The sequence below is a fragment of the Rhinoraja longicauda genome, chromosome 25, assembly GCF_053455715.1.
Source record: "Rhinoraja longicauda isolate Sanriku21f chromosome 25, sRhiLon1.1, whole genome shotgun sequence".
Classification (NCBI taxonomy): domain Eukaryota; kingdom Metazoa; phylum Chordata; class Chondrichthyes; order Rajiformes; family Arhynchobatidae; genus Rhinoraja; species Rhinoraja longicauda.
The window spans coordinates 4,192,722-4,215,402 of NC_135977.1; the positions used below are offsets into that span (position 1 = coordinate 4,192,722).

The 22,681-nt window shown below is 50.7% G+C and overlaps 1 protein-coding gene across 1 annotated transcript in view; it reads right to left on the reverse strand.

Annotated features, from left to right (window-relative positions):
* Positions 1–22,681, reverse strand: part of wscd2 (WSC domain containing 2) — a 67,614-nt gene that overhangs the window by 16,092 nt on the left and 28,841 nt on the right. The window contains exons 4-6 of the mRNA XM_078421061.1: positions 15,633–15,754; positions 11,589–11,763; positions 10,245–10,409 (exon numbers count right to left, since the gene is read on the reverse strand). Coding sequence (XP_078277187.1) covers positions 10,245–10,409; positions 11,589–11,763; positions 15,633–15,754 — 462 coding nt within the window. The remainder of the gene's footprint in view (positions 1–10,244; positions 10,410–11,588; positions 11,764–15,632; positions 15,755–22,681) is intronic.

Consider the following 22,681-nt stretch of genomic DNA (forward strand, 5'->3'; position numbering starts at 1 on the left):
CAGACTGATGTTAGGGGGGGCGAGACAAAGGAAGGATGTCGACAAAATGGAAAGGGTACAGAGGAGATTTACTAGAATGTTGCCTGGGTTTCAGCACTTAGGCTACAGAGAGAGGTTGAACAGGTTGGGTCTTTATTCTTTGGAGCGTAGAAGGTTGAGGGGGGACTTGATAGAGGTTTTTTAAATTTTGAGAGGGACGGACAGAGTTGACGTGGGTAGGCTTTTCCCTTTGAGAGTGGGGAAGATTCCAACAAGGGGACATAGCTTCAGAATTGAGGGACAAAAGTTTAGGGGTAACATGAGGGGTAACTTCTTTACTCAGAGGGTTGTGGCTGTATGGAATGGGCTTCCGGTGGAAGTGGTGGAGGCTGGCTCGATTTTATTATTTAAGAGTAAATTGGATAGGTATATGGATAGGAGGGGATTGGAGGGTTATGGTCTGAGTGCAGGTAGATGAGACTAGGTCAGGGAGAATGGTCGGCGTGGACTGGTAGGGCCGGACAGGCCTGTTTCCATGCTGTAGTTGTTATATGGTTATATGGTTATATGGAAAGATATCAACTAAACTAAACTGCAGATGCTGGTTGATACACAAAAAAGGTACAAAGTGCTGGAGTAACTCAACGGGTCAGGCAGCATCTAGATTTGGCACCATTTTCAAGTCCCAGCTGTTGTAAGTGCAGGGTTCTTGACCTGACTGTGAAGGCCCCGTTGTCATGGCGACGTTGCAGGGCCGGCCTCCACCGCTGTAGGCTGTGTCTGCACTGGTGCGGCACGGTGGCGCAGCGGGTAGAGCTGCCGTCTCACAGCGCCAGATACCCGGGTTCGATCCTGACAACGGGCGCTGTCTGTACGGAGTTTGCACGTTCTCCCCGTGACCTGCGAGGGTTTTCTCCGGATGCTCCGGGTGCTCCCACGCTCCAAAGACGCGCAGGTTTGTAGGTTAATTGGCTTCAAGAACAGTTGCAAATTGTCCCTAGTGTGTGTAGGGTAGTGATTGTGCGCGGGGATCGCTGGTCGGCGCGGACTCGGTGGGCCGAAGGGCCTGTTCCCACACTGAACCTCTAAACCAAACTAAACTAATTGGCCCAGGTAAATTACCCCTAGTGTGTACGATGTGAAACCGGGATAGCATAGAATTAGTATACAGGTGGTCGGCGTGGGTTTGATGGGCTGAAGGGCCTGTTTCATGCTGCATCTCTAGACTAGAGTGAACGAAATGAAACTACACTAAACAAAACTAAACTAACCTAAATTAAACTAAATTAAACTAAACTAATCTAAATTAAACTAAATTCTCCCCGTGACCCTCGTGGGTTTCGTCTGGGCGCTCCGGTTTCCTCCCACGCTCCAAAGACGTGTGGGTTTGTAGGTTAATTGGCCCTCCGTACATTGCCCCCTAGTGTGCAGGGAGCGGATGAGAAACTGCGATAAAGTACAACTGGCGTGCGCGGCGATCGATGGTCGGCACGGACTGGGTGGGCCGAAGGGCCTGTCGCCACGCTCTACCTCTAAACTAAAGTAAACTAAGCAAAACTACGGATAGACGCAAAATGCCGGAGTAACTCAGCAGGTCAGGCAGCATCTCTGGAGAGAAGGAATGGGTGACGTTTCAGGTCGAGACCCTTCTTCAGACGGAAATGTTTGTCGAGGGATTGAGACAGAATCCTGCGCATTACACTGTCAGTACACTGACTTTAGTCAGAGGTGGCGGCACGGTGGCGCAGTGGTAGAGTTGCTGCCTTACAGCGAATGCAGCGTCGGAGACTCAGGTTCGATCCTGACTACGGGCGCCGTCTGTACGGAGTTTGTACGTTCTCCCCGTGACTTGCGTGCGTTTTCTCCGAGATCTTCGGTTTCCTCCCACACTCCAAAGACGTACAGGTATGTAGATTAATTGACTGGGTAAATGTAAAAATTGTCCCTAGTGTGTGTAGAATAATGTGCGGGGATCACTGGGCGGCGTGGACTCGGTGGGCCGAAGGGCCTGTTTCCGTGCTGTATCTCTAAATGAAAAAAAAAATGAAAAGGGCAGTGAATCTGTGGGATTCATTGCCACAGAAGAAGACTGTGGAGGCCAAGTCAGTGGATATTTTTAAGGCAGAGATGACGAAGGGTCTCGACCCGAAACGTCACCCATTCCTTCTCTCCAGAGATGCTGCCTGTCCCGCTGAGTTACTCCAGCATTTTAAACCAGCGTCTGCAGTTCCTTCCTACACATTCATCGGCAGGTTCTTGACCTTTCCTATCCAGGTACCTGTTCGAATAACACTGGGGGTAATTGTACAGAGACCAATTAACATACAAACACGTAAACATTTAAGTTCCTTGGAACCATCATCTCCAGGGACCTTAAATGGGTGGCCACCATCGACTCCACAGTCAAAAAGGCCCAACAGAGGATGTACTTCCTGCAGCAACTGAGGAAACACAATCTGCCACAGGCAATGATGGTCCAATTCTATACTGCTATCATTGAGTCCGTCCTCACCTTCTCCATCGTGGTCTGGTTTGGCTCAGCCACCAAGCACGACATCCGGAGGCTGCAAGGGATCGTTCGCACAGCTGAGAAGGTTGTTGGCTGCAACCTTCCCCCCCCATTGACGAACTGTACACTGCAAGGGCCAGGAAGCGAGCGGGCAAGATCATCTCTGACCCCTCTCACCCTGGCCACAAACTCTTCGAAGCACTTCCCTCTGGAAGGCGACTCCGGACTGTCAAAGCAGCCACAGCCGGACATAAAAGCAGCTTTTGTCCACGAGTGGTAGCTCTACTCAACAACCAAAGTCTGTGGTCTCTTTGTTGCTCTGGTTTATTTTCACCCACATGTTTAGACTATAATGTTGTATCCTTATTGTTTTGATGTGGTTATGCTTTATTCTTCATTGTTAACTGTGTGTTTGTGTTGTCATTTGTGAGCGGGGCACCAAGGCACATTCCTTGTATCTGCCTATACTTGGCCAATAGACTTATTCATTCAAGTCTTTGGGACGTGGGAGGAATATGGGAGAAGGCGGGAGAATGGGGTTCGGAGGAAGAGATAGATCAGCCATGATTGAATGGAGGAGTAGACCTGAAGGGCCGAGTGGCCCAATTCTGCTCCTATCTTTTTTTGAACTTAGGAAAGGCAGAGGTAGACTGATTCTTGATTAGTACGGTTGTCAGGGGTTACGGGTAGAAGGCAGGAGAATGGGGGGTTGGGAGGGAGAGATAGATCAGCCATGATTGAATGGCAGAGTAGACTTGATGGGCCGAATGGCCTAATTCTGCTCCTATCACTTGTGACCTTATGACTGTGCCTTTGGTACACCTGACAGTAAAAGGACCATTGGGCAATAGCGATATCGAGCCAACATCTGCAGAAACCATCTGCTGCGAAGTTGATGGAGTGATTTACACCATCAACACTTCACCAGGACTATTTCCTTATCTCCTGATGAATTAGAGCAGAGCCTGGTTTAGTTATTAATGAAGCTCAGCTGAAAAGAGCCTTTTATGTAGGCGCGATTGTGCCGCTCAATAAATAACCACGGACCACTTGACAGGCGATAAACCACAGCCACTTAACCTGTAAATTATACCTATTTGCATTGAAATACGATAATTATGAGGCAGCTGGCTCTCTCTCTCTCTCTCTCTCTCACACACGCACACACGCTCCCAGACACACACACGCACACACACGCACAAACACGCATGCACACACACACACACGCACGCACGCACGCACACACACACACACACACATATATACACGGACAAACACACACAAACACATATGCACACACACACACGCGCGCACACACAAACACATATACAGAAACACACGCACACAAATACGTATACACACACACGCTCGCACACGCATACACGCACACACGCACACACGCGCACACGCACACACGCGCACACACGCACAGCCAGACACACACACACACACACACACACAAACACGCACGCACACAAACACACACAGGCACACACACGCACACACATATACACAGATAAACACGCACAAACAAACACATATGCACACACACATACGGCCACACACACACGCGCGCACACACAAACACATATACAGAAACACACACACACAAATACGTATACACACTCACACGCGCACACACACATGCACACACACATATACGCACACACACATACACACACGCGCACACACACACTGAAAGTCACACACATACACACATACACACTGACACAGCCACACATGACCACAGACACACACACACACTGATAGTCACACACACACACATGCACACACACAGGCACATATACACATACACACTGACACAGTCACAGACACAGATACACAAACACACACACTGAAATAGACACACACACACACATGCACACGCACACGCACGCACACATGCACACACACACGCACACACACATACACGAAGGTCCTGTTACCGTTCTGTAGCTCTAAACTAAACTAAACTAAACTAAACTAAACTAAACTAAACTAAACTAAACTAAACTAAACCTAAACATCCAAGCTCATCTGCAAATTCGCGGAACTTGGGTTCAGCATTCATCTCTGCATGTGGACCCTCGACTACCTGACCAACGGACCCCAATCAGTGAAGATAGTGGACAAATCATCCTCCACGATAATCCTCAGCACTGGTGGTCCGCAAGGCTGTGTTCCCAGCCCCCGTCTTTACTCCTTGCACAGCCACGTACAAACACAACTCAATTTACAAATCCACAGTCGACTCCGGCGTAGTGGGCCGGATATGGAATACCGATGGGATAGGGTACAGCAAGGAGCTGAGAACCTGGTAACCAGGTGTCGAGACAACAACCTTTCTCTCAGTCTGAAGAAGGGTCTCGACCCGAAACGTCGCCCGTTCCTTCTCTCCGGAGACGCTGCCTGACCCGCTGAGTTACTCCAGCATTTTGTGTCTGCCTTCGATTTAAACCAGCCTCAGCAGTCCCTTCCAACCCTCACTGTTGAAATCTCTCGTTCCCCCCTCAACCCCGACTCTCAGTCTGTATACACTCTCAGGCTTGTATACACTGGAATTTAGAAGGATGAGAGGGGATCTTATCGAAACGTATAAGATTATTAAGGGGTTGGACACGTTAGAGGCAGGAAACATGTTCCCAATGTTGGGGGAGTCCAGAACAAGGGGCCACACAGTTTAAGAATAAGGGGTAGGCCATTTAGAACTGAGATGAGGAAAAACTTTTTCAGTCAGAGAGTTGTGAATCTGTGGAATTCTCTGCCTCAGGAGGCCAATTCTCTGAATGCATTCAAGAGAGAGCTAGATAGAGCTCTTAAGGATAGCGGAGTCAGGGGGTATGGGGAGAAGGCAGGAACGGGGTACTGATTGAGAATGATCGGCCGTGATCACATTGAATGGTGGTGCTGGCTCGAAGGGCCGAATGGCCTCCTCCTGCACCTATTGTCTATTGTCTATTGTCTATTAAAGAAGGGTCTCGACCCGAAACGTCGCCCATTCCTTCCTTCTCTCGGGAGATGCTGCCTGTCCCGCTGAGTTACTCTGGCGTTTTCTGTCGACCTTTCCCTCAATGCCAGCAGCGAGACAAAGGAGACGGTGATCGACTTCAGGAAGCGAAGCCCTGGTACGCATTGTGCAGGAAGGAACTGCAGATGCTGGTTTACACCGAAGATAGACACAGACAGGCCATTGAGCGCTGAGAGGAAGGTGGCTACCAGACAGGCGATCAGTACAACGTAATCAGGGCGGCACGGTAGCGCAGCGGTAGAGTTGCTGCTTTACAGCGAATGCAGCGCCGGAGACTCAGGTTCGATCCTGACTACGGGTGCTGCACTGTAAGGAGTTTGTACGTTCTCCCCGTGACCTGCGTGGGTTTTCTCCGAGATCTTCGGTTTCCTCCCACACTCCAAAGACGTACAGGTATGTAGGTTAATTGGCTGGGCAAATGTAAAATAAATAAATAAATAAAAAAATAAAAAAATTGTCCCTAGTGGGTGTAGGATAGTGTTAATGTACGGGGATCACTGGGCGGCACGGACTTGGAGGGCCGAAAAGGCCTGTTTCCGGCTGTAGATATATGATATGATATGATCATGATGATTCTACATTTTCCTTGATCTTCTATCTCCTTTAACCTGTTGCTTTCCACGTCTCTAGACTCACTCTCCCCTCACTCTCAGTCCGATGAATTTGTCCTTCCCATCCCCACACTGACCTCTCTGTCCTGGAGGAACAGCACCTCATATTTCGCTTGGGCATCTCACACCCCAGTGGTATGAACATTGACTTCTCTAACTTCAAGTAACCTCGGCATTCCCTCTCTCTCCGTCCCTCCCCCACCCAAGTCGCACCAGCTTCTCGTTCTCACCCAACACACAGCTGACAACGGCCTATGTCCTTTATCGTCCTCACTTTTTTGCGTATCTTTCAATCGTGTGTTCTTTCTCTCTCCACATCGCCGTCTGTGTCTCTCACTTCCCTTCACCCCTGACCAGTCTGAAGGAGAGATATCAGACCTGAAGACATCTGTAGCCGAATGAGGCCCTTTGGCCAATCCACATTACAATAGACAATAGACAATAGGTGCAGGAGGAGGCCATTCGGCCCTTCGAGCCAGCACCGCCATTCAATGTGATCATGGCTGATCATTCTCAATCGGTACCCCGTTCCTGCCTTCTCCCCGTACCCCCTGACTCCGCTATCCTTAAGAGCTCTATCTAGCTCTCTCTTGAATGCATTCAGAGAATTGGCCTCCACTGCCTTCTGAGGCAGAGAATTCCACAGAATCACAACTCTCTGACTGAAAAAGTTGTTCCTCATCTCAGTTCATCTGTGCCGACGGATTCCACAGATTCACCACCCTCTGGCAAAACAAGTTCTTCCTCACCTCCTTTACTAAAGGTGCATCCTATTTTTCTCGAGGCAGTGCCCGCTGGTCTGAAGAAGAGCCTCGGCCCGAAAATGTCGCCCATTCCTTCTCTCCGGGGATGCTGCCTGTCCCGCTGAGTTACTCCAGCGTTGTGTGTCGGGCCCTGGTGCACATTGATCGTGCCTAAGCAGTGGTGGTTGAAGCCTGCAAGCTCCCGTGAAGTTAACATCACCCAGTTTAGAACGGAGATGAGGAAAAACTTTCTCAGTCAGAGAGTTGTGAATCTGTGGAATTCTCTGCCTCAGAAGGCAGTGGAGGCCAATTCTCTGAATGCATTCAAGAGAGAGCTAGATAGAGCTCTTAAGGATAGCGGAGTCAGGGGGTATGGGGAGAAGGCAGGAACGGGGTACTGATTGAGAATGATCAGCCATGATCACATTGAATGGCGGTGCTGGCTCGAAGGGCCGAATGGCCTCCTCCTGCACCTATTGTCTATTCCCATGTTAACTATTATTTGCTTCCCCCCTCGATCCCTTCTGCCTTTCATTCGGTGATTATTCCCGCCTTATTGACGTGACAAAAGTGCTTGAGGAATCCGTATTGTACCGGATGAGTACTGCAGGGAGAAGTGAACAATGCTCACAGACACCTCTCCCCTTCGGTCCAATGGAAGCAGCCTCTTTACATGATTTACAGGGCAGCCAGTCGGATGAATTCATTACTTGCAGTTCAAAGCAGATAACGTTCTGGGCATCCTCCATCGAACCTGGTGCTTTCTCACCGAAGCCGAGAACGCAGCCCTTCCACTCCGTCCCCCTTAAGTAACGCTGACATCCGCAGAGAGCCCTTCAGGGTTCATTTATCTCAGGATTATGGAGAATTTCTCTACAGCCTAGCTTGAGGGATGCAGCGAAGAAACAGGCCCATCGCCCCCACTGAAGGTAGACACAAAATGCTGGAGTAACTCAGCTGGGGAAGGCAGCATCTGTGGAGAACGTGGACAGGTGACGTTTCACAGAGTGCTGGAGTAACTCAGCGGGTCAAGGCAGCATCTCTGGAGAAACGGGGTGGGTGACGTTTCCGGGTCGAGACCCTTCTTCCGACCTTCTTCTCGACCCGAAACGTCAACCCATTCTTTCCCTCCAGAGATGCTGCCTGTCCCGCTGAGTTGCTCCAGCATTTTGTGTCTTTCTACAGTTTATAGCAGCATCTGCAGTTCCTTCCTACACACCGTCGGCCTACCGAGTCCGCGCCGAGCTGTGATCATCCTTTAGACGTTAGAGATACAGAATGCAATATGCCCAGACACAGTGAGGCCCAGCGCAAATTGGAGGAACAGCACCTCATATTTCGCTTGGGCAGCTCACACCCCAGCGGACCTTTCACCGTCCGGCGCGGCCTGGAACGTGGCAACTCCGACAGCCTGACCGCGGGAGAAGACGGCAGGGGAAGAGAGAAGACATTCTGGCCTTCCATCACACTGAGGAGGGGACTGGAGGAGACTCACTGTGATGGATGTTTCTTTTTTTTGTGTGTTGTGTTGGTTTGTGGTTGTGTGTGTAATTGCTTATTTTATTGCTCTTACTGTTGGACTGTGGGCGACTGAATCTCGTCCAAAAGACTTGTTTTCTTTGGATGACAATAAAGGTAATTCTGATTAGGATGAACGTTGAATTCTCTAACTTCAAGTGACCCTTGCTTTCCCTCTCTCTCCACCCCCTCCCCCTTCCCAGTTCCCCCACCAGCCTGACTGTCCCCGATTACATTTTTATCTCCGTTTGCATTGTTCTCACCTTCTCCCACCTAACATTCATCTATTCTACATTTTCCTTGATCTCCACCCTCTTTGATGTCTCCTGCTCACACCTCACACTTCCTTACCTCTGCATCTCCCCCTCCCCTGACTCTCAGTCTGAAGAAGGGTCTCGGCCCGAAACGTCGCCCGTTCCTTCTCTCCAGAGACACTGCCCATTCCCGCTGAGTTACTCCAGCATTTTGTGTCGATCTTTGGTGGAAACAGGCCCTTCGGCCCACCGACTCCATGCCAACCACGCTGTACAACAGTTCTATGTTTATTATTTTTATTATTATTAACCTTATGAATAAGGTTATAAAATATCTGAGGAAGGATGTGCTGGCTCTGGAGAGGGTCCAGAGGAGGTTTACAAGAACGATCCCAGGAATGAGTGGGTTAACCTATGATGAGCGTTTGTCAGCACTGGGCCTGTACTCACTGGTGTTTAGAAGGATGAGGGGGGACCTCATTGAAACGTACAGAATAGTGAAAGGCCCGGATAGAGTGGATGTATGGAAGGGTGTAAACGCACACCTCCAGATTCAGGGGCAGTTTCTTCCCGGCTGTTATCAGGCAACTGAACCATTCTACCACAACCAGAGAGCAGTGCTGAACTACTATCTACCACATTGGTGACCCTCGGACTATCCTTGATCGGACTTTGCTGGCTTTACCTTGCACTAAACGTCATTCCCTTATCATGTATCTGTACACTGTGGACGGCTCGATTGTAATCACGTATTGTCTTTCCGCTGACTGGTTAGCACGCAACAAAAGCTTTTCACTGTACCTCGGTACACGTGACAATAAACTGAACTGCACTGAATGAATGGCGAAGTGGGCTTGATGGGCCGAATGGTCTAGTTTTGTTCCTAGAACCTATGAATTTATGAAACTATTACTAAACTAATCTGTACATCCACCACTAATAGACAATAGACAATAGGTGCAGGAGGAGGCCATTCGGCCCTTCCAGCCAGCACCGCCATTCAATGTGATCATGGCTGATCATTCCCAATCAGTACCCCGTTCCTGCCTTCTCCCCATACCCCCTGACTCCGCTATCCTTAAGAGCTCTATCCAGCTCTCTCTTGAATGCATTCAGAGAATTGGCCTCCACTGCCTTCTGAGGCAGAGAATTCCACAGATTCACAACTCTCCGACTGAAAAAGTTTTTCCTCATCTCCGTTCTAAATGGCCTACCCCATATTCTTAAACTGTGGCCCCTGGTTCTGGACTCCCCCAACATTGGGAACATGTTTCCTGCCTCTAACGTGTCCAACCCCTTAATAATCTTATACGTTTCGATAAGATCTCCTCTCATCCGAATGTGTAGGAAGGAACTGCAGACGCTGGTTTGAATCGAAGACAGACACAAAATGCTGGAGTAACTCAGTGGGGCAGGCAGCGTCTCTGGAGAGAAGGAATGGGTGCGGTTTTCCCGGGAGAGACCCTTCTTCAGACTCCCCTGACATCAGTCTCAAGAAGGGTCTCGACCCAGAGCGTTACCCGTTCCTTGTCTCCAGAGATGCCGCCTGTCCCGCTGGGAGGAGTGTCGCTGGTTTGCCCGCCACTTTGGCGAGGATCTTACCTTTGTTGTAGAGTGAGCCGTCAAAGTAGTAGCTGCCGGTGTAGTATCCCGTGGTGAGCTCCATCAGATGGCGGCCCCAAGTGTTCCCGGCCCCCGGGAAGCTGGCCAGCGCCACCAGGCGCTTCGAACGCACCGGCACAAACCTTCTGTCCATGCACCGGTTATCTGTGAGGACGGTCGGACATCAGTCCCCCGGTTCCAACCCGATCTCAGACTTGTGTGTGTGTGTGTGTGTGTGTGTGTGTGTGCATGTGCGTGTTTGTGTGTGTGTGTGTGTGTGTGTGTGTGTCTCCGCGTGTGTGTATGCATGTGCGTGTGTGTGCGCGTTTGTGTGTGTGTGTGTGTCCGTGTGTGCGTGCGTGTGTGTATGTGTGTGTGCGCGCGCGCGTTTGTGTGTGTGGCTCCGTGTGTGCGTGCGTGTGCGTTTGTGTGTGTGTCTCGTGTGTGTGTGTGTGTGTGTGTGTGTGTGTGTGTGTGTGTGTCTCGTGTGTGTGTGTGTGTGTGTGCGTGCGTGCGTGCGTGTGTGTGTGTGTGTGTGTGCGTGTGTGTTTGTGTGTGTGTCTCGTGTGTGTGTGTGCGTGCGTGCGTGTGTGTGTGTGTGTGTGTGTCTCGTGTGTGTGTGTGTGTGCGTGTGTGTGTGTGTGCGTGTGTGTGTGTGTGCGTGCGTGTGTGTGTGTGTGCGTGTGTGCGTGCGTGTGTGCGTGCGTGCGTGTGTGTGTGCGTGCGTGTGTGTGTGTGCGTGTGTGTGTGTGCGTGTGTGGGTGTGTGTGTGTGTGTGTGTGTGTGTGGGTGTGTGTGTGTGTGTGTGTGTGTGTGTGCGTGCGCGGAGTTTCTAGTATTGGGCGGCACGGTGGCGCAGCGGTAGAGTTGCTGCCACACAGCGCCAGAGACCCGGGTTTGATCCTGACTATGGAGTTTGTACGTTCCCCCCGTGACCTCCGAGATCTTCGGTTTCCTCCCGCACTCCAAAGACGTGCAGGTTTGTAGGTTGATTGGCTGGGCAAATGTAAAGATTGTCCCTAGTGTGTGTAGGATGGTGTTAATGTGTGTGGGGATCGCTGGGCGGCGCGGACACGGTGGGCCGAAGGGCCTGTTTCTGCGCTGTATCTCTAAATCTAAATCTAAAAACTAAACTAAACTATAAATTGTCTCTGGTGTGTGTAGGATGGTGCTAGCGTACGGTCGGCGTGCAGGATGGTGCTGGTGTACGGCGGGGTGACTGCTGGTCGGCGCGGGCGCGTTGGGCCGCAGGGCGTGCTTCCGCGCTGCATCCCTGACGTCTGACGTGGCGTGGTGATTCCAGCGAGGGGCTACTGCACGAGTGAGTGGGCCGGCGATTCCTACCTTGCACCTGTGTCTGGTAGACCACGTAGTACTCAGCACTGCCACACTGCTCGTACTCCTCACCGGCGCACTTGTACGCGCAGAGCTGCTCGTCCTCCGGCTCGTGCAAGGTGAAGCGCATGGTCGGGAAGCCGCAGCGGCAGGTCGCCCCGCCCAACACCGCCAGCGTGTACTCCTGCAGCGCAAGAAAGCCCCCCCCCCCCCGTCAGCGGCCGTCCCCACTCACGCACAACCCGAACACCCCCTCCCCCGCTCGGTCCACCTCAACCTAGCCGATCTCCCGCTGGCTCAGCACTTCAACTCCCCCTCCCACTCCCACACTGACCTTTCTGTCCTAGGCCTCCTCCATTGTCAGAGTGAGGCCCAGTGCAGATTGGAGGAACAGCACCACATATTTCGCTCACACCCCAGCGGTATGAACGTTGACTTCTCTAACTTCAGATAGTCCCTGCTTTCCCTCTCTCTTTATCCTCTCCCTCTTCCCAGTTCTCCCATCTGTCTTCCTGTCTCTGACTACATCCTATCTCTGTCCCGCCCCCTCCCCTGACATCAGTCTGAAGAAGGGTCTCGACCCGAAACGTCACCCATTCCTTCTCTCCAGAGATGCTGCCTGTCCCCGCTGAGTTACTCCTGCATTTTGTGTCTGCCTACAATTACAACCATTCTGCATTAACGGTGGTGCAGCGGGTAGAGCTGCTGCCTCACAGCGCCAGAGACCCGGGTTCCATCCCGACTACGGGCGCTGTCTGCACGGAGTTTGTACCTTCTCCCCGTGACCCGCGTGGGTTTTCTCCGGGTGCTCCGGTTTCCTCCCACACTCCAAAGTCGGGTTGATTGGCTGCTGTAAATTGTTGGATACAACTAGTGTGATCGCTGGTCGGCACGGACTCGGTGGGCCGAAGGGCCTGTTTCCACGCTGCATCTCTATACTATGCTATACTAAAGTCGTAGAGTCATAACGTTGTTCCGTGTGTGGAAACAGGCCCTTCGGCCCAACTTGCCCATACCGACCAACATGTCCCATCTATACTAACCCCACCTGCCTGGGTTTGGCCCACATCCCTCAAAACCTGCCCTATCCATGTACCTAAACTAAACTAAACTAAACTAAACTAAACTCCAGGGATTAGAGTAAACATGACTGCTTGATTGTTAGCACTGATTGAGTGATTCTACAGGTTAATTTTCCATTCTGCGTGACTCTACCACTGCAATAGTGGCTACACTTCAAGAATCTTTGATTGCCTTTTTGGACATAAGTTCATAAGTCCTTCATGTTCTAGGAGCAGAATTAGGCCATTCGGCCCATCAAGTCTGCTCCGTCATCCAATCTATCTCTCCCTCTCAACCCCATTCTCCTGCCTTCTCTCCATAACCCCCGGCACCCGTACCGATCAAGAATCTGTCCATTTCCACCTCAGGAATATCCATTTTGTTCTTGGCCTCCACAGCCTCCTGTGGCAGCGAATCCCACAGATTCATCGCCCTCTGACTAAAGAAATTCCTCCTCATCTCCTTTCCTGAAGGTACCTCCTTATATTCTGAGACTGGACCCTCTGGATCCCAAACTCCCTGAAGGACCTTTTTTTTCGCGCCGAACGACTTTACCACTCTGTGACAGTGGCTGCACGTCACTGGTCTTTGACTAGCCGTCGGACATGCTGGGATCACAAGAAGCTCAGCGTAAACTGACCTATTTTTCTTTCAACGAGGCAGGCTAAATGTATTTTGACAGGAAGGTGGTTCCCATACAAAACCACAAAGTATCCACAAAGTAATATTTCAGAAAACAATGCAGAAATCAATAGACTTTAAAGGCGGTATAGACAGATGAAACACGGCAAATTGATTTCAAATTTATGAAGCACTAGTACAGTCGGTGTGTGCTGGAATGAACTGCAGGGGCTGGTTTAAAGCGAAGATAGACACAAAATGCTGGAGTAACTCAGCGGGACAGGCAGCGTCTCTGGAGAGAAGGAATGGGTGATGTTTCACAAGGTCATAAGGCCATTCGGCCCATCGAGTCTACTCCGCCATTCAATCGTGGCCGATCTCTCTCTCCCTCCTAACCCCATTCTCCTGCCTTCTCCCCGTAACCTCTGACACCTGCCCGAATCAAGAATCTATCTATCTCTGCCTTAAAAATATCCACTGACTTGGCCTCCACAGCCTTCTGTGGCAAAGAATCCCACAGATTCACCATCCTCTGACTAAAGAAATTCTTCCTCATCTTCTTCCTAAAAGAACGTCCTTTAATTCTGAGGCTGTGCCCTCTGGTCCTAGACTCTCCCACTAGTGGAAACATCCTCTCCCCATCCACTCTGTCCAGGCCTTTCACTGTTCTGTACGTTTCAATGAGGTCCCCCCCCTCATCCTTCCAAACTCCAGCGAGTACAGGCCCAGTGCAAACCAGTGTCAAACCTACTCATTCCTGGGATCGTTTCGGGTCGAGACCCTTCTTCAGACTGAGAGTCAGGGGAGAGGGAAACGAGAGATACAGACGGTGATGTAGAGAGAGGTAGAACAAATGAATGAAAGAGATGAAAAAAAAGTATGGATGGTAAAGGAGACTAGCTGCGTGTTGGGTGAGAACGAGAAGCTGGTGTGACTTGGGTTGGGTGGAGGGGGGGGGGGGGGATGGAGAGAGAGGGAGTGCAGGGGTTACTTGAAGTTAGAGAAATCAGAATTCATGCCACTGGGTGTTGGTTGTGTGTGCTTGTACCTGATTACTAGCGTCGTGTGGAATAAATCATCCTTCACGAAGCTCCATTCACTCGACTGAGCACATTTCCAATTAAGGGCAGGGCAAAACAACAGCTAAGATAGTGGGCAAGTGTCAGGAGACTTCAATTGAGATCACCCGTGGTCAGGATCGAACCTGCGTCTCTGACGCTGTGAGGCAGCAACTCTACCGCGGTCCAAGTTACGGGGAGAAGGCAGGAGAATGGGGTTAGGAGGGAGAGATAGATCAACCATGATTGAATGGCGGAGTGGACTTATAGAGTTTGTGGAGTGATAGAGCATTGAAACAACGCCCTTCGGCCCAACGTGCCCACACCGGCCAACATGTCCCAGCTTCACTAGTCCTACCTGCCCGTGTTTGGTCCCATATCCCTCCAAACCTGTCCTATCCATGTGCTTGTCCGAAGAAGGGTCTCAAACCGAAACGTCACCCATTCCTTCTCTCCAGAGATGGTGCCTGACTCGCTGATTTACTCCAGCATGTTGTGTCTACCTTCAATTGTCCTTGTCCTTGGCAGCATTAGTGATAGTCTCTCTGCTGAGTCTCCCAGTAAGTGTTGATGGTTGGGCTTGCCAACTATCTCACTCCCAAATAAGGGACAAAGGGTGACGTCACCCTTTGGCGCCCCACGTGACCCCACCAGGTTAGCGTCCACGTGCTCCCGCTCCATCAATGGCGGCTGCCCAGGCCGGGAGGCAGGTTGCTATGCAACCTCCGTTAGTCGGCACCTGGGCCTACGGACCTACAGCGGCCCCTGGGGCTACAGTGTCCGGGCCTACACTGTCCGGACCTGCAGTGGCCCCCGGGCCTATAGTGTCCGGACCTACACTGTCCGGACCTACAGCGTCCAGGCCTATAGCACTCCCCAGGCCTACACTGACCGGATCTACAGCGTCCGGACCTACAGCGGCCCCTGGGCCTACACTATCCGGACCTAGAGCATCCGGACCTACAGCGTCCGGACCTACAGCGTCCGGGCCTACAACGTCCGGGCCTGCAGCGTCCAGGCCTACAGCGTCCAGGCCTACAGAGTCCGGGCCTACAGCGTCCGGGCCTACAGCGTCCGGTCCTACAGCGTCCAGGCCTACAGCGTCCGGGCCTACAGCATCCGGGCCTACAGCGTCCGGTCCTACAGCGTCCAGGCCTACAGCGCCCGGGCCTAAAGCGTTCCCTGGGCCTAATACGGGACAAGGGCGGTCCCGTACGGGACAAACCAACTTAGCCCCAAATATGGGATGTCCCAGCTGATACGGGACAGTTGGCAACCCTAGTTGACGGTGAAGTCGTGGTGAGTTATTTACCTTCTCGGTGCAGTGGTCCACGCACTTATCCACGGACATATTGAGGAGGTCGGCGTTGGTGGGCAGAGCGAGAGACACGTTGTCAGGCCGTCTAAAGCATCCTCGGAACAAGGCACTCCCATCTGTAACCAGACATCATAACACAGTCATAGAGTCACACAGCGTGGAAACAGGCCCTTCGGCCCAACTTGCCCACACCGGCCACCATGTCCCATCCACACTAGTCCCACCTGAGTCATAGTGTGTGATACAGCGTAGAAACAGGCCCTTCGACCCAACTTGCCCACACTGGCCAATGTGTCCAACATTGGGGCGGTCACGGTGGCGCAGCGGTAGAGTTGCTGCCTCACAGCACCGGAGACCCGGGTTCGATCCCGACTGTGGGTGCTGTCTGTGCGGAGTTTGTACGTTCTCCCTGTGACCTGCGTGGGTTTTCACCGAGATCTTCGGTTTCCTCCCACACTCCAAAGACGTGCAGGTTTGCAGGTTAATTGGCTTGGTAAATGTAAAAGTTGTCCCCAGTGGGTGTAGGATGGTGTCAGTGTGCGGGGATCGCTGGTCGGCACGGACTCGGTGGGCCGAAGGGCCTGTTTCCACGCTGTATCTACACATTAAACTCATCCTGGCATGTGGAAAATTAAACCCAGACTGCTGGGGAACTGATGAAACATAAGGCAAAAATACACCCAGATTCGTGTCGGTATCTGCGGCCCTTCATAATAAAACGTCAAAGATTTGTTTCAGGAGGTCATGTCATGAGGAATAGGAGCAGAACTAGGCCATTCGGCCCATCAACTCTACTCCGCCATTCAATCATGACTGATCTATCTCTCCCTCCTAACCCCATTCTCCTGCCTTCTCCCCGTGACCTCTGACACCCGCACTAATCAAGAATCTATCTATCTCTGCCTTTAAAATATCCACTGACTTGGCCTCCACAGCCTTCTGTGGCAATGAATCCCACAGATTCACCACCCTCTGACTGAAGAAATTCCTCCTCATCTCCTTCCTAAAAGAACGTCCTTTAATTCTGAGGCTGTGCCCTCTGGTCCTAGACTCTCCCACTAGTGGAAACATCCTCTCCACATCCACTCTATCCAGGCCGCTCACTATTCTGTACTTTTCAATCAGGTCCCCCCCCCTTCGTTCTTCTAAACTCCAGCGAGTACAGGCCCAGTGCCGACAAACGCTCGTCATAGGTTAACCCACTCATTGCTGGGATCGTTCTCGTAAACCTCCTCTAGACCCTTTCCAGAGCCAGCACATCCTTCCTCAGATATGGGGCCCAAAATGGCTGACAATATTCCAAATGTGGCCTGTTCAGTGCCGTACTAGTGAGCAAGACAAGGCAGAGCCTTTACCACCTCAGACAGCTGAGGAAATTCAGAGTGTCTCTGAGGATCCTTCAGTGCTTCTACTCTGGGGCTGTAGAAAGCATCCTGTCCGGCAACATTACAGTCTGGTTTGGGAACAGCTCTGCCCAGGACAGGAAGGCCCTGCGGAGAGTAGTGCGTTCAGCTGAACGCACCATGGGAACTACACTCGTCCCCCTGCAGGACCTATACATCAGGAGGTGCAGATCCAGAGCCAGCAACATTATGGGGGACCCCTACCACCCCAGCAACGGACTGTTCCAGCTGCTACGGTCAGGCAAACGCCTCCGCTGTCACGCTGTGAAAACAGAGAGGACGAGACGGAGTTTCTTCCCACAGGCCATCAGGACTGTTAACTCTCATATCACCAGGGACTAATTTAATTTACTGTATTAATTTATTTTTTGTGTTAAAATTTATTTTATAGACAATAGACAATAGGTGCAGGAGGAGGCCATTTGGCCCTTCGAGCCAGCACCGCCATTCAATGTGATCATGGCTGATCATTCTCAATCAGTACCCCGTTCCTGCCTTCTCCCCATACCCCCTGACTCCGCTATCCTTAAGAGCTCTATCCAGCTCTCTCTTGAATGCATTCAAAGAATTGGCCTCCACTGCCTTCTGAGGCAGAGAATTCCACAGATTCACAACTCTCTGACTAAAAAAGTTTTTCCTCATCTCAGTTCTAAATGGCCTACCCCTTATTCTTAAACTGTGGCCCCTGGTTCTGGATTCTGTTTTGTAGTTTTAGCACAATCCGCAGGCGTTGCAACTTTCATTTCACTGCACATCTTGTATGTGTATGTGACAAATAAACTTGACTTGACTTGACTTGGCCTTGTAGAGCCTCACTCACTCAGCAGTACATCCCTGCTGCGTTTTATCCCTCAGCATTACATCCAGCAAATCACCCCACTCTGGAGCGATGCATTAAATCACTTTCCTCTCATCGCTGTTTCTCAAACTGCTCATGAAACCGCTGGCTGCTAAATCTGTCCTTTCACACAAAGGCAATTTTACCATCAGGGAAGCACAAAAGAATCACAAACAAAGCACCTTCTTCCACAAGATGCCGGAGTAACTCAGCGGGTCATGCAGCATCTCAGGAGAGAAGGAATGGGTGACGTTTCGGGTCGAGGGTCTGAAGAAGGGTCTCGACCCGAAACGTCGCCCATTCCTTCTCTCCTGAGACGCTGCCTGACCTGCTGAGTTACTCCGGCATTTTGTGAAATAAATACCTTCGATTTGTACCAGCATCTGCAGTTATTTTCTTACACAACAAAGCACCTGCACTAATGCAGTTTTAACACTCTCTAAAACGGTTTCTCTAACGTTTTTAGAGATACAACGCGGAAACAGGCCCTTCGGCCCACCGAGTCCGCGCCGACCAGCGATCCACGCACACTAACACTATCCTACACACACACACTAGGGGCACTTTTTATACCAAACCAATTAACCTACATACCTGTACGTCTTTGGAGTGTGGGAGGAAACCGAAGATCTCGGAGATAACCCACGCAGGTCACGGGGAGAACTTACAAACTCCGTACAGACAGCACCCGTAGTCGGGATGGAACCTGGGTCTCAGGCGCTGCATTCGCTGTAAGGCGGCAACTCTACCGCTGCGCCACCGTGACCGCACGTTAGTTGTGAACGTGGCCGAGTCCCATCACACAGACCAGACTCCCCACCACTGACTCCGTCCACACTTCACGCTGCCTCGGAACAGCGGCCAACATCATCAAAGACTTGTCCCTGTCCCACCCCGGTCATTCCTTCTTCTCCCCGCTCCCGCCCGGCAGATGATACATCGGGCGGCACGGTGGCGCAGCGGTAGAGTTGCTGCCTTACAGTGAATGCAGCGCCGGAGACCCGGGTTCGATCCCGACAACGGGCACTGTCTGTACGGAGTTTGTACGTTCTCCCCGTGACCTGCGTGGGTTTTCTCCGAGATCTTCGGTTTCCTCCTACACTCCAAAGACGTACAGGTCTGTAGTTTAATTGGCTTGGTAAATGTACAATTGTCCCTAATGTGTGTAGGATGGTGTTAGTGTGCTGGGATCGTTGGTCGGCACGGACTCAGTGGGCCGAAGGGCCTGTTTCCATGTTGTATCTCTAAACTAAACTATAAACTAAACTGATGCACTACAACGCTGAGAACTATATTTTGCACTCTGTATCTTCCCCTTTGCTCTACCTAAGTTCTATGAAAGAAGCATAGAAACCTCGAAAATAGGTGCAGGAGAAGGCCATTCGGCCCTTCGAGCCAGCACCGCCATTCAATATGATCACGGCTGATCATCCAAAATCAGTACCCCGTTCCTGCTTTCTCCCCATACCCCTTGATTCCATTAGCCGTAAGAGCTAAATCTAACTCTCTCTTGAATACATCAATTGTATTGCAGGAAAAATGTTCCCCATGTTGGGGGAGTCCAGAACCAGGGGCCACAGTTTAAGAATAAGGGGTCGGCCATTTAGGACTGAGATGAGGAAAAGCTTTTCCACCCAGAGAGTTGTGAATCTGTGGAATTCTGTGCTACAGAAGGCAGTGGAGGCCATTTTACTGGATGTTTTCAAGAGAGAGTTCGACATAGCGCTTGGGGCTAACGGAATCAAGGGGAGAAAGCAAGAACGGGGTACTGATTTTGGGTGATCAGCCACGATCATATTGAATGGTGGTGTTGGCTCGAAGGGCCGAATGGCCTCCTCCTGCACCTATTTTCTGTTTTGTGCATCTGCAACTGTACGCTGGTTTTGTGGTAAGAGGAAGCAAAGTGCAGGAATGATGTCCATCGCTTGACTGTAGCACCATCAAGTAAAAACACCCCCCCTCCATCTCATAGAGTCATAGAGTCATGGAGTGATACAATGTGGAAACAGGCCCTTCGGCCCAACTAGCCCACACCGGCCAACAATGTCCCAGCTACACTAGTCCCACTTGCCTGCGCTTGGTCCACATCCCTCCAAACCTGTCCTATCCATGTACCTGTCCAACTGTTTCATAAACGATGTGATAGTTAGTCCCTGCCTCAACTACCTCCTCTGGCAGCTGGACACAAAATGCTGGAGTAACTCAGCGGGTCAGGCAGCACCTCAGGAGAGAAGGAATGGGTGACGTTTCAGGTCGAGACCCTTCTTCAGACTGATGACACAAAATGCTGGAGTAACTCAGCGGGTCAGGCAGCATCTCAGGAGGGAAGGAATGGGTGACGTTTCGGGTCGAGACCCTTCTTCAGACTGATGACACAAAATGGTAGAGTAACTCAGCGGGTCAGGCAGCACCTCAGGAGGGAAGGAATGGGTGACGTTTCGGGTCGATACCCTTCTTCAGACTGGCAGCTCGTTCCACACACCCACCACCCACTGTGTGGAAAAAGTTACCCCTCGGATTCCTGTCAAATCCTTTCCCCTTCACCTTGAACCTATGTCGTCTGGTCCTCGATTCCCCGACTCTGGGCAAGAGACTCTGCGCATCTACCCGATCTACTCCTCTCATGATTTTGTGCACCTTCAAAGTCCTTGGCAGCAGCGGTTTGGCAGTGTTATTGACGTGCCTCATCTATTCCTTTGAGCCATTCTAAAATAATATTCTGTAAATTAATTGAAAGAGCTGCTGCTGATGTCAGTCTGGCGACTGAGTGAGTAAATGCTAATGCACGCCTCACAGGAGAAGCAAATTACGGAAAATGATGCATTAAATAACAATCATTACAATCTACTTTAACTAAGGTATTCAAAATTAAATTACATTTCACTTAGTCAGCCTCATGCAAACAAATTAACGCGCGTGCCACTCTGCACAGATATCTGTTTGAGGCAATTTGTAATAAAAGGCAACTGCGGATGCTGGCTTATGCCAAAGTTTAGTTCAGTTTAGAGATACAGCGTGGAAACAGGCCCTTGGGCCCACCGAGTACGTGCCGACCGGCGATCCCCGCACACTAGCACGATCAAATTCACATTTAGACCCCAAGCCAATTTAACCTACAAACCCGCACGTCTTTGGAGTGTGGGAGGACACCGAAAATCTCGGAGAAAACCCACGCAGGTCACGGGGAGAACGTGCAAACTCCGTACAGGCAGCGCCCGTAGTCGGGCTTGTACTCGCTGGAATTTAGAAGATTGAGGGGGGATCTTATAGAAACTTACAAAATTCTTAAGGGGTTGGACAGGCTAGATGCAGGAAGATTGTTCCCGATGTTGGGGAAGTCCAGAACAAGGGGTCACAGTTTAAGGATAAGGGGGAAGTCTTTTAGGACCGAGATGAGAACGTTTTTTTTCACACAGAGAGTGGTGAATCTGTGGAATTCTCTGCCACAGAAGGTAGTTGAGGCCAGTTCATTGGCTATATTTAAGAAGGAGTTAGATGTGGCCCTTGTGGCTAAAGGGATCAGGGAGCATGGAGAGAAGGCAGGTACGGGATACTGAGGTGGATGATCAGCCATGATGATATTGAATGGCGGTGCAGGCTCGAAGGGCCGAATGGCCTACTCCTGCACCTATTTTCTATGTTTCTATGTTTCTATGAACCCGGGTCTCCGGCGCTGTAAGGCAGCAACTCTACCGCTGGCCCACATAATTCTGTCATTACCTCATACTTGCCCAAACCTCCCTTCGTGACCTCCACCCAGGTCTTATTTTGTAAACTTTCTATAACTTTGGTCCTTCATATTTCAAAGTCCATCTCCACCAAATCACCACCTCTTGCCCCCATCTCTTTGTAACACGCAAAATAGACGCAAATTGCTGGAGTAACTCAGCGGGTCAGGCAGCATCTCCAGAGAGAAAGAATGGGTGACGTTTCGGGTCAATAGACAATAGAAAATAGACAATAGACAATAGGTGCAGGAGGAGGCCATTCGGCCCTTCGAGCCAGCACCGCCATTCAATGTGATCATGGCTGATCATTCTCAATCAGTACCCTGTTCCCGCCTTCTCCCCATACCCCCTGACTCCGCTATCCTTAAGAGCTCTATCCAGCTCTCTCTTGAATGCATTCAGAGAATTGGCCCCCACTGCCTTCTGAGGCAGAGAATTCCACAGATTCACAACTCTCTGAGTGGAAAAGTTTTTCCTCATCTGAGTTCTAAATGGCCTACCCCTTATTCTTAAACTGTGGCCCCTTGTTCTGGACTCCCCCAACATTGGGAACATGTTTCCTGCCTCTAACGTGTCCAACCCCTTAATAATCTTATACGTTTCGATAACCCGAAACGTCACCCATTCCTTCTCTCCCGAGATGCTGCCTGACCCACTGAGTTACTCCGTCATTTTGTGTCTACCTTAAATTTTAACCAGCATCTGCAGTTTTCTTCCTACACTAGTTAGTTAGTTAGTTAGTTGGTTGGTTGATTAGTTGGTTGGTTGGTTGGTTAGTTAGTTGGTTGGTTAATTAGTTAATTTGTTAGTTAGTTGGTTAGTTAGTCCATTAGTTAGTTAGTTCGTTTATTGTCTTTGTGTACTGAGGTACAGTGAAAAGCTTTTTGTTGCGTGATATCCAGTCAGCGGAAAGACTGTGCATGATTACAATCGAGCCGTCCACAGTGTACAGATACAGGAGAAAGGGAATGGCGTTTAGTGCACGATAAAGTCCAGTCAAGTCCGATTAAAGATCGTTTGAGGGTCTCCAATGAGGTAGACGGGAGGTCAGGACCCCTCTCTGGTTGGTGAGGC